General features: G+C 45.7%; 1 protein-coding gene across 24 annotated transcripts in view; it reads right to left on the reverse strand.

Moving 5' to 3' along the window:
* DYSF (dysferlin) overlaps window positions 1-12,460 on the reverse strand; it is a 226,677-nt gene that overhangs the window by 141,233 nt on the left and 72,984 nt on the right. For all 24 annotated transcript variants that reach the window (XR_009248507.1, XM_058683746.1, XM_058683742.1 and 21 more), the window contains 2 exons: window positions 11,475-11,601; window positions 9,823-9,926 (listed from right to left, as the gene is read on the reverse strand). Coding sequence is in view for 23 of the 24 variants with exons in the window: in XM_058683746.1 (XP_058539729.1) it covers window positions 9,823-9,926; window positions 11,475-11,601 (231 nt within the window). In the remaining variant the exon portion in view is untranslated. The remainder of the gene's footprint in view (window positions 1-9,822; window positions 9,927-11,474; window positions 11,602-12,460) is intronic.

The raw sequence follows: 12,460 nt of genomic DNA on the forward strand, positions 1-12,460 counted from the left end.
CAAACCAGTGACTTGTGTGCTCTACATGTGCTAAGAATGCCCTGGGAGGTGCCACACCCCATAGCCAGCTCCGGGGAATCACGTCCCTGCACAGGGACAGCAGGTAATCTATTTCAGATACATAGATCCTGGTAGGTTTGCATGTCCTACAGCCTTTCTCAGAGCGTTTACTGTGGGCCCTGCACTGTGCCAAGCATTTATGTGCATTATCTCACTTAATGAACATCTGATCAGGGGCTTCCATTCTTCCATTAAATGAGGGTACAGCTTCCATGAAGGTCAGGACTTTGTCTCCACCCCTGATCCACCCGAAGTCAGCCCCTGTCCCCACCCTCCCCGCCTCCCTGTGAGAATAGCCCAGGCAAAGCTTGGAGGTAAGGATGGGTGCCAGGATTTGCCCCTTGTGTCAGCAAAGAAAGGAGTAAGGAAAGAAAAGAGACCGACAATTTCACGGGCAGAGGGTGAATGAAAGTTCAAAGGGTTAAACACATGGAAAGATACTCAACCTCCCTCATAAGAAAAGAAACACAAATAAAACCAAGACACCATCTGTCACCCATCAGATTCATAAAACTCTAAAATCTGACAGCCCTCTGGTGGCAAGGCTATGGGGAGACTCCTTTCTCATATTGTGCTGGCGGAAGAAAAGAATATCTCAACCCTCTAGAGGGCAACTGGCCACTATCCATCCAAATTGCAAGTGTAAAAACCCTTTAACCTACCAGTTCTACCTCTAGACATTCATCGTACAGAAATACTTGCATACGTGCAGAATGACATATGTAATGAAGTGATTCACTGCACTCAGCTTGAAGTATCAAGGGTACGGAACAACCCACGTGTCCACCAACAGAGGGCGGGTTACATAAACAGCAGTCCATCCACACAACGGGCTGCTATGCAGCTCTGAAGAATGAGGACTGCTCTGTGATACGAAACAATTTCCAAGTTATATTATTAACTGAGAAAAGGTAAGTACTGAGGATGTAACGCACTACATGATGACTATAGAAAACATGGCCGTATGGTATGTTTGGAAGTTGTTATGACAGTAGCTCCTAAGAGTTCTCATCACAAGGAAAAAACATTTTTTCTGTCTTTTTTTTTTGTATTTTGTATCTATATGAGAGATGGATGTTAACTAAACTTAGGATAATCACTTTGCAGTTTGTAACTCAAGTCATCATGCTGTACATTTTAAATTTATACCGTGCTGTATGTCAATATCTTAGTAGAAGTTGGAGGGGGAGAAAAATTAAAAAGCAAAGTGCAGAGCAGTGAGTATAATATACAACCATCTGTGTTAAGAGAATAGCACGTAAGGATTTGTAGTCTGATTTGTTTGCACACGCATAATGAAACCAGAATGATGCAAAAGCATCTAACTGCAATGCTTCCCTCTGCCAGGGAGAGAGTGATGGATGGATGGGTGTGGGGCAAGAGGAAGAGATTTCATGATGGCTGCTACGTAGAGGATGATAGATAGATGATAGATAGATAGATAGATAGATAGATAGATAGATAGATAGATAGGGTCTCCACAATAAATATATTACCTAACCCAAATATTTGATGACCAAAATTTTTAAATAAAAGGAAGAGAAAGGACTCTAACCGGACACAGCAGAGAGATCCTGCCGATACCGTGCCTCAGCTCCCTGGTACAAGAAGGCACAGGAGCGATGTGTGTGCTCCCCACACTCCCAGGAGGAATACCCCCAGGGCCTGCTTCAGCTTTGGCCCCAAGTTGCTGAAGACACCCTCCACAGCTGGTGTTTCCACCTGGCCACCCTGGGCTGTGGGTCTGGGAGCCTGAACATAGCAGGTCTCCCTGCCACACCCAGGCCAGCACTGCCTCTGGCCCTGGAAGACCCCAACAGCCTTCCCACACTCTGCTCCACTCCCCACACACTCAGCCGAGCCAGCACCAAGCTTCCTTCCCCTCTTTCTTCCCCTCTTCCTCTTCCTCCTCCTTTGTCTCTAACCCTTTTTTCTGTTTTACCCTCCTTCACTTCCTGATAGAGTATAATTCATATGACCATTCTGGAGGGCTATTTGGCCATCTGTATCAAATACTGAAAAATAAGCATGCCCTCTGCCCCGTTCTAGAAACTTCTCTATAGAAAAAACAATCTGAGTATGAAGAAAGATTCCTGCACACTGATTTGGCACAGAGATGTTCATAAAAGATGAAACTAGCAACTACAACAAAAAAGTTATCCCAAAATAGGTTAAATGTTATGTCATAATCATCTAATGGAATATTATACAGTCTTCAAAAATTTATTTCAAAGGCTGTTTAATAGCCTAAGAAAATACTAGACTATAAAAATAGTTTACCAAGCTGAGTGGATAGAATTGATTCTTGTTGTTGATGGTAGTTATATATTCTATAAATCACCAAGAACATTGAATTTGTGAATATTAAACCACTATTCTGGGGGAAATACAGGGTTAGGCTCCTATCAGCCTCTGTCACAACAGTTTTCTCAACTAATCAATACATAACTTTGTGTCATGTGTGTTTCTGTTTAAGGATTCTTATGTAATATATACTGTTGTGGGGCACCTGGATGGCCCAATTGGTTAAGTGTCGAACTTTGGCTCAGGTCATGATCTCGCAGTCCATGGGTTCGTGCGCTTAGCCAGGCTCTATGCTGACAGCTCAGAGCCTAGAGCCTGCTTCAGACTCTGTGTCTCCCGCTCTCTCTGTCTCTCTCTCTCAAAAATAAATAAAAGTTAAAAAAAATTCATATATGGGAATGCAAGCTGGTGCAGCCACTCTGGAAAACAGTATGGAGGTTCCTCAAAAAACTAAAAATAGAACTACCCTACGACCCAGCAATTGCACTACTAGGTATTTATCCACGGGATACAGGTGTGCTGTTTTGAAGGGACACATGCATCCCCATGTTTACAGCAGCACTATCAACAATAGCCAAAGTATGGAAAGAGCCCAAATGTCCATCAATGGATGAATGGATAAAGAAGATGTCTAGGGACGCCTGGGTGGCTCGGTTGGTTAAGCGTCCGACTTCAGCTCAGGTCACAATCTCACGGTCCGTGGATTCGAGCCCCGCGTCGGGCTCTGGGCTGATGGCTCAGAGCCTGGAGCCTACTTCCGATTCTGTGTCTCCCTCTCTCTCTGCCCCTCCCCTGTTCATGCTCTGTCTCTCTCTGTCTCAAAAATAAATAAACGTTAAAAAAAATTTTTAAAAAAAAAAGAAGAAGATGTGGTATATATATATATATATATATATATATATATATATATATATACACACACACACATACACACAATGAAGTATTACTCAGCAATCAAAAAGAATGAAATCTTGCCATTTGCAACTACGTGGATGAAACTGGAGGGTATCATGCTAAGTGAAATTAGTCAGTCAGAGAAAGACATGTCATATGACTTCACTCATATGAGGACTTTAAGAGACAAAGCAGATGAACATAAGGAAAGGGAAACAAAAATAATATAAAAACAGGGAGGGGGACAAAACAGAAGAGACTCATAAATATGGAGAACAAACTGAGAGTTACTGGAGGGGTTGTGGGAGGGGGGATGGGCTAAATGGGTAAGGGCCATTAAGGAATCTACTCTTGAAATCATTGTTTCACTATATACTAACTAATTTGGATGTAAATTTTAAAATTTTTTTTTAAAAAAGAGAAGTTGATGGGGTGCCTGGGTGGCTCAGTTGGTTAAGCATCCGACTTCAGCTCAGGTCACGATCTCACGGTCCGTGAGTTCAAGCCCCGCGTCCAGCTCTGGGCTGATGGCTCAGAGCCTGGATCCTGCTTCCGATTCTGTGTCTCCCTCTCTCTCTGCCCCTCCCCCGTTCATGCTCTGTCTCTCTCTGTCTCAAAAATAAACGTTAAAAAAAAATTTAAAAAAAAAGTTGAAAAGAACATTTGTAACTTACTATAACCTAAAATTGTTTAATAGTTTCTCTGATATTATACAGCTTTTATATAGGAATTAGATAAGAACATAGCAATAAAATTGCTGGTGATATATAATATGAAGCAAATATCTAATAAACACTAAAAAAAGAAAAATATCACCTAATAATTTATGGGTGGTCTACCAAAGAATTTTACAAAATAAGGGCACCTGGGTGGCTCAGTCGGTTGGGCGTCCGACTTCAGCTCAGGTCATGATCTCGTGGTTTGTGAGTTCAAGCCCCGCATCAGACTCTGTGCACAGAGCCTGGAGCCTGCTTCGGATCCTGTGTCTCCCCATCTCTCTGCCCCTCCCATGCTCATGCTCTGTCTCTCCATAATCAACATTAAAAAAAAAGAATTTTACAAAATAGTGAGCTATCTGACACCAAAATTACACAGTCAGATGTGTTGTTGTTTCTTGATTTAATCAGAAAGCCATCCTGACATTTGTCAATAAAAAGCATGAATGGTCATTTAAAAAAAAATTCATATATACTGTTGATTCATTAACACTGAACTCACACAAAAAAAAATTGAACTCGCAGTCAGCGTCACTGTAACTCATGCTTGAATGCAGCTTATCTAACATATCTTTACTCTATAAGGTACACCCAGCCTTTTTACACAGAGGAACACTTGAGCACTACACTACACTACAGCACTACGCTAGGGGAGCATTTTAAACAGTCAACTCACCAATAACGCGCACAAAAATGTGAAAAACACAACACCAGGCAGACCAAGAAAAGGACACTTAATTACAGGATGAGAACGGAGACAAAAAGGCAGGGTCACATTGTTCCAAATCAGCTGGCAACGTGGGCCTCAGTCATACTGCACAGACCACAAATGATCATGAAGCAGCATGACTGTAAATTTTAGGATTACAAATAGGGGTACCTGGGTAGCTCAGTCTGTTAAACATCCAACTCTTGGTTTCAGCTCAGGTCATGATCTCACGGTTTGTGAGTTCGAGCCCCACGTTGGGCTCCACGCTGACAGGTCGGAGCCTGCCTGGGATTCTCTCTCTCCCTTTCTCTCTGCCCCTCCTCTGCTCTCTCTCTCAAAATAAATAAATTTTTAAAAAAAAATTTTAGCGAGTAGGTGAATTTGCAAATATCCACAAATAATGAAAATCAACTCTGAATCCAATTTTTTTCCAGTGGGGGAGTGGAGGTTTGGGAGTGAAAGCACTAGAGAGAAAAACACACTACAAGGAAATACCCACAAATGTTAACAGTGGTTATCTCCAGAGTGATGTGGGGTACAGAAATATGGTTAATTCTTTTCATTTTCTTTTATTTTCTGATTTTTTTTTCAATTTTTTTATAATTGGTAGGTTTTTTTCTTGAGTTCAGAAAAAAATTCCTTGAAAATCTCCCACCCTGCCCCCCAAGTACCTTTCCTTTCCTTCTCACATACTACCAAGAATGTGTGTGTGTGTGTGTGTGTGTGTGTGTGTGTGCGTGTGTGTGTGTAAAATCAGGTATGGTTCACATCTTGAATAATAGTGCCGCCAAGTGTCCATAAGTGGAAGTGCAATGAGACCCAGACTGAGGTGAGTGGGCACACAGAGGGCAAAACTCCAGGACTCCAGATTAGGATGTAGTGAGAAAAAGTGACATACTGGCAGGCTAAGAGAGAGGGACAGAAAGAATGAGACAGGCAGTTCAGATAGCTGGAGGAGAGAGAGGGTGAGATAGAGGCCTGGGGACTGCCAGGGGTGTCCAACAGGCTGAAGCTTTCAAAAGGGAAGGTCTCAACTGCCTCCGCCACAATAAGCCTCTTCCTTCTGGGGGCTTCTTGCAGAAGCCCAGTCACCAATCAGCTTTATATATAGCCCCTTGCTTTGGCCAGGTCCCCTACCTCCATCACATCCCACGAACATGTGCACCTACCTAGAAAAACCCCCAGGGCCAGCCAAGGGCATCTCAGAACAAAAGACCTTGGGAGGTCAAGGTGCCTGTGTGGACCCAGGAGTAGCCAGGAGCCCCAGAACTCTGAAACTCAGCTCCAAAAAAAGCCATTAAATTTGAAGGCAGGTCAGTCTCGGTTCTCACCACCATCAAAGCACCCTACCATTTGGAGGAAAGTGGAATAAAAACGATCTTGAGGTGTGACCTTCCTCATCCGTCAAATTCGGAAATTAATCCCAGTCTTTGGAAGAAGTGTCCCACAGGCCTATCCAGCCACACCTTTCCCCTTCCTTCTTGCCTTCATTTATTCTGTTACAGTCCTTCCTGTGGCCAAGTACAGGGCATCAGACCCCGATCCCAAACCCACACTAACACAGCACTTGGGTGAGGACCCACAGTGAGCATTTACACCTCTGCGTGAAAGAGTTTAAAATCGGAGTTACCTCTCCCACATACATTTTCATTGAGACCCTGAGTTAGGCTCAGGATGGAGGAGCCAGCTTGAAGGGGCCCCCAATGGCCAACTTGAGGACAGTTCATACATCCAACACAGTCATGACGGATTTTAACACACTGAATTAATAAAAAGTATTGAGGTCTATAAGTAATGCTCAAAAGGGCCAAGGAGGAGGAAAGCTCTTCTTTCCAGCAAAACACTAGCTTGTAAAGAGAGAAGGAATGATAATGAGAAAATCACCACTTTGCAACCCCAAGTAAATGACTTATTCCGGCAAGGAGGTCAATGGCTGCATGGACCATTAGGTAAGAAGCTGCTGGGAAACAAGATACACAGTGCCAAGACATCGCCCACAGTTACTTGCAAAGTACAAAAGGGAGCATGTCGTTTGACAAGAGGGTGTTCTGGAGACACTATCTCAAGCAAATGATCAGACAATCATCACCAGTGGTGGGACAACCTCACCTCTCTTCCTGTTATGATGCAGTACGATGTACACAACATCATGTGTGACACATTCTTGCCGAAATACTGAATCTGAATCTAGTCTGGCCTCAACACCTAATTTCCAGTTTGTAGGAAATACAGGGCCAGAGGAACAAGTTAAACAACACCAGAAGGAAGCAATCAGACAGATCCAGAACACGGACAAACGGCCTGGACTCTTCAAAAAAGTCAATATCATGGGGTAAGAAAAACTGTTTGTCGGGGTGGGGGCGGGGGGATGGTTAGGGGAAGGGAGGCAGGAGGGGCTGTTACAGAAGAGACTAAAATAAAGAGGACCAAGGACCAAATGCAGAGCGTGAATTACAGTTAGGTCTTCAATCAGCACACTAAGCCAGCTCTAAAGGAAATTTGGGGGGATGATCAGAGTAAATTTATATGAGCCAGTATGGGATAATATTAGGGAATGATTGTTGACCTCATAGGTCTGATAATATTACTGTAGCTACAAAGAATTTTGTTACAAAGAATTTTCTTTTTCTCAGGAGATGCATGCTGAAGCCTTTAGGAGTACAGCCTGCAACTAGGTTTCAAATGATTGCCCAGGGGGAAAAAAAGTATCTATATACAGAAAGTAAATGTGACAAAATGTTAGCAAGTGCTTCATCTAAGTGGAAGTCATACCAATGCATGGGTGTTCACTGAATAACTCTTCTAACTTGATGTTTTAAAATATTCAAAGTAAAGAATCAGAAAAATGTCTATCATCTACACACAGGAAAATCACGGGAAAGATGGGCACCAAAGATGAACTTTGTGTGGTGCATTATGGGTCATTTTATTTACTTTTTTCTGTAATTTTCAAAATGCATTAGTAAACATGTAGGTCAGTAATAAAAAGAGAAAAGAAACAAAAGGTGGGGAGTGGATCTGGGCATCAGATGATACGACACCTCCCTCTCCCTCCACCCCACCCCCATCCCAGGGCCTCCTTTTGTCCGTGGGATGGGCTGGCAGACCCTGCTCCTTTTCAAAATGAATCTAAGAAGAGATTATGAGAAAGGAAAATGGCAAAGTGCTGTGTGAATGGGAACCCACACCACCCTCACCTTTTGGTGTGTATTATTTTTTAAAACTTCTCTGCAATTATCCTGTGACACCCGTGGGTTGTCTCCCCCACTCCCCACCTCTGCCTAGGGAGGGAAGGGTAAGCCCACTGCCTCGCACCCACCCTCCTGCCACCCAGCTCAGACTCTCAGCCCTTCTTCTCTGCCTTGTTCCAATTTTCCCGCTAACATCCAAGCCATGTGACTCAACTCTCCCAACCCTGGTTCTACGGCAGGTGGCACCATCCACAAGGTTGGCACGACCTCAGAGGGCCATGACCCCACCCTTGCCAAACCCCTGTGGTTGGGACACAGAGGCTCCCTGCCAGGGCTTCTGAGAACGGGGGCAGTCTGCACCCACCTGATATGTCATTTTCCTACCATTTCCACCACAGTCTCTGCTTTGAGGTTATGGACTAAATATGATTGGGATCAGGCTCTTACCCACAAGTGGGAGAAACGGATGCTAACAACTACTGTAATGAGATGGAAAACCTGCTAAAAGAGGGCCCAGGGCACCCTAGAGCCCCGATGGCTTAGCGCATCAGGCCTGGGACCTTAGGGAAGCTGAACATTAAAAGATGCTGGACTTGGGGCGGGGAGTGAAGGAAGGGCACAGCCATGTGCAAAGCCTAGAAGTGTGACCCTGAAGGGAAGGAAGAGGCAGGACAGATGAGAGAACACAAGGCCGCTGTGTGAGCAATGTAGTTTGTATGCACAGGAGGATGCAGGAAGGGAGCCCCTGGGGCTGAAACCCTGCACGAGGCCACGCTCCAGCAGGGGCTGCAGAGCTGCATGTTCCCGGCAGGGGGCGCCATTCTCCCACTTGCACAGATACCATAGCAGCTGACTTAAGCCATGGAGACCAGGTGAGAAAGTTCAGATGCACAGCACCTTATCAGCCGGATTATACGTTTGAACTTCATTGCACAAACAGGGTTGTTTTAGACTAATTATTCTGGCGGCTTTCTCTGGGGAGAACCCAGAGAAGAGAATGAAACCCAAAGCTGTTGTGTGGTCCTGGGAAGAGACGACAGTGGGCACAGGGGAAGGAAGGGCCTTGGGACATGTTTGAAATCAAAAGCTAGGGTGGCATGTTTGGCATAAGGAGGTTTAAAACGAAGGAAGAATCAAGGCCCACGTCTTCTCCCTTTGACGTCGGTACCTGCTTAGGAGGGAGGCTCCTGATAGAGGGCATATTGGGCAGAAGAGGACTCTTCTCCAGGGCCCAAGGGGCAGCAGACAGAGCTGTACAGAGGCCTGTGGAGGTCTGGGGCTGAAGTGGGGGTCAGAGTTAAACAGAGCTGTGGGAGTCCTCTGTGGAGGGGTGAGGCTGAAGCCTGGGAGTGGCCCAGCTGCCAGGGAGAGCCCGCAGGATGGGCAGAGGAGGCCGCAAGAGTGCCCGCCTGCCTGGGGTGGGCTGGAGGGAGGGAGCCCGCAGCAACAGCCCTGACGCTGGGCAGGAAGGTGGGCTGCGAGGAAGAAAGGTGCCAGTCACCCCTAGGGCCCCTACCAAAGTGGACTTTCTCCACTCAACCCCTGCCATGACTTTTTAAAAATAATCACTATGTTTTTATTGCTTTTTAAGTTTCCCTACCTTTATGACTTCACATCTGGTTTCCATGCTATTGCTTCATTTTCTCCCAAATACTCCTCTATCTACCCACTGCCTGTCTGTCCTCGCCGTGTCTATCACCTATGTATCCATCTCGGATACCCCAAGCAGACCCGCCCATGTGTGTGTGCCGGGCAGCCCCAGAGAGCCAGGCCGTGATGAGTGCCTCACCGTGCATCCTCCAAACAGTCGCCCCGTGCACGCCTTCTATGGGCAGCACCAAGGGCAGTGTGCCCCCTCACCTTGTCCTTTACTCTGCTCAGCACCCATCCGCAGACACACCCAGCCGTCACCCTCCGGAGAGAATCCTCCTGCTTCCTTGCTTCTTACCATTTTCCCTGCAAAGCTGACTTCCATGAAGGGATCCACCAAGTTCTTCTTGTTACTGTCAAAGCCAAAGATCTGCTTCACATTGTCCATCACGGCATCATCCACTGGGGAGAACACTCTGGTCACTGCCCGCCTGCTGTCCGACCACCAAAACCCCAGCATTCCACCTTACTGTCTCCAGACAGTCTTGGGACTCCCTGAGGGAGTGGCACCCCCTCAGCCCGGGGACTCCCGGAGCAGCAGCTCCTGAGGGCACACACTGCTTCTTTATCCTGCCCAAACAGCTTGTTCACTGGCCCCTGCTCTCAAGGGCTTTCTGTATAGACCCAAAAGATAACGGAGTGAGGACTGACTGATTCATAGATTAGCAATCCACATCACTAAGGGCAATTAACAATCCAGAAAAAGACTGGAAGTTGTTATAATAATATCCCATAACTGGTGGCCTGTTTCACATTTTCCTTTATGTCTCTTAGCATAGTGATTTACCTGACCTTAACCAATAAGTCACTTCTGCTTTTTTAAAAAAACAATTTTTAGTCTATGCTACTCCAAATCAATATTTTACTGAGTTAGTTATATTATTTGCAAATGTATACACAGATAAATAGATATGTGCACATGTATACTTATGGCATGTATAGATGTTAGTGTGTATATGAATGAGGGGAAAGGCAGGTACAGATTACATACCAGCTGCTGTCTACATGAATACAACAGATAACAATTAGCAAGTACTCATGTCCTATGTACCCACTTACTTTGTTTTATTTATATTTAAACAAGACTGCAGAGAATTAAATATAAAGCACATTCACCTTGAACAAAGCCAACATTTCTATTTCCCCAGCCCCCTGCGGGAGCTCAGCAATCTCACTTCTGCCTAGTTTCAACCAATAAATGCAGAATGTTTTGAAGCATGCATTTTAATGCCCATTTAAAACCCATTACTTACTCAAAGGCTTTCTCCTTGATTCTGGTACAATTCAGTTTGTACAGAAAGAGTGCATTTCTCTTTTTAAGTCATTAGTCAAAGTTTAAGCAAAACTTCAAATAATTAGCTTTATGCAAAACTTATAAACAAGGATCTAAGTTGCAAACGCTCTCAGTGACTCTTCTATGGACAGAAATTGGCTTGATTATGCTAACACATGCTTCAAAACAGTGAGCCACTTTGAAAACGACCCGTGTGTGAGCCCTACTCCAAACCTAATCAATACAAAACACTGGAGGTGGGGCCCTAGTGTCTGTACACCTTTAAAGGCCCCAGGAGACTCTAACGTGCGGCCCGGATTGAAACCTATGGCTCTGAAATATTCAGCATAATTCCTCCAGCAGTTCCTGAGCACACAGAGTGGGCCCAGTGCAGGGCCAGTCACTGTGAGCAACCAGGCAGTGGCCACCCTGTCACTCTTTCTTGGAAAGATGAGGACACTTCCCCAGTTGGCCAGGGACTGAGGGGTTCCCCAGGCTGTGGGACTCTCCGTGCCGAAACCAGGACAGTCCCACGCAAACGGCATGATGGGTCACCAAGTGGATGGATGCTTTTCATCTGTGGAGACACTGAGCCCTTCCAACATCTCAAAGACTGCTTCCCCAGCCGAGGGTCCCCCACTTACAATCTCCCAACCCAGGGAGGACACCAGACTCACTCTGTGGTAAGTCCTCAGCTCTGAAGACCTTCAGGCAGAAGTGGGCTCCTCGAAGGGCCACGCCAGTTGGCCTGAGCAGATTGTTTTCGATGTCCTCCTTGTCTTCAGAGGGGTCCTTTCTCTCCAGCTACAATATAACCAAATACGCACTTGAGCCCAGTATTTTCTCTACTTCAACCAACACCCCTTAAATGGTGCAATTTGAACAAAGGTAGATCTGGCCCTGCTGCTTACTAACATGTGATCTCAGGCAGGTTCCTCCCTTGAGACTCTGCTTCCTCACCTGGACCGTGGAAACAGTAACACCGACCTTGCAGACTGCTAGGAAAATCAACTTCGGTAACGTGTAAATGCGTGCGGCACACGGCGGGTATTCAAGAACCTCAGTCTCCTTCTCACTCCACCCATTAACAAGAGTGCAGACGTGACAGGTCTAAGCTTCGTTCGTTCAGTCAACAAGTATTCAGTGAGTGGCTACTAGGTTGCGCTGAAGGGGGAGGGATGCAGCAGTGAACAAGGTAGTCAGAGGTCCCGCCTCCACGGAGCTCACCATCTCACAGGGAAAGAGCACCTTTAAGCAAGATCCTGCTCTTCCATTCCACTGACTGGAATACAGACATGATGACGGGAACTGGAGGAACCCTCTTGAACCATGAGATGGAAGCTTCATGATGAAGACAGCAGGGCAAAGACCAGGAGCCTGGGTCTCTGGTCACTGTGGAAGCACCAAGCCAATTCTGGACCGCCTACCCAGGCATTTATGACAGAAAGAAATTCACTTCTATCCTCCTTAACACCTATTATTTAGGGTGTCTTTGTTACAGCAGCTGAACCTATATCTTAATTCACACAGGGGCCCAGGGGAGATGTGAGGGGAGTATGACCTTGGTCACTCTGGTCTTGGGATGGGAAAGAAAAGCATGCACTGAGGTTGTCACGCCAACAAAACTGACCAACCCCTTGCATGTGGATTGACTGAGGGATGA

The sequence above is a fragment of the Neofelis nebulosa genome, chromosome 9 (genome assembly GCF_028018385.1).
Source record: "Neofelis nebulosa isolate mNeoNeb1 chromosome 9, mNeoNeb1.pri, whole genome shotgun sequence".
NCBI lineage: Eukaryota > Metazoa > Chordata > Mammalia > Carnivora > Felidae > Neofelis > Neofelis nebulosa.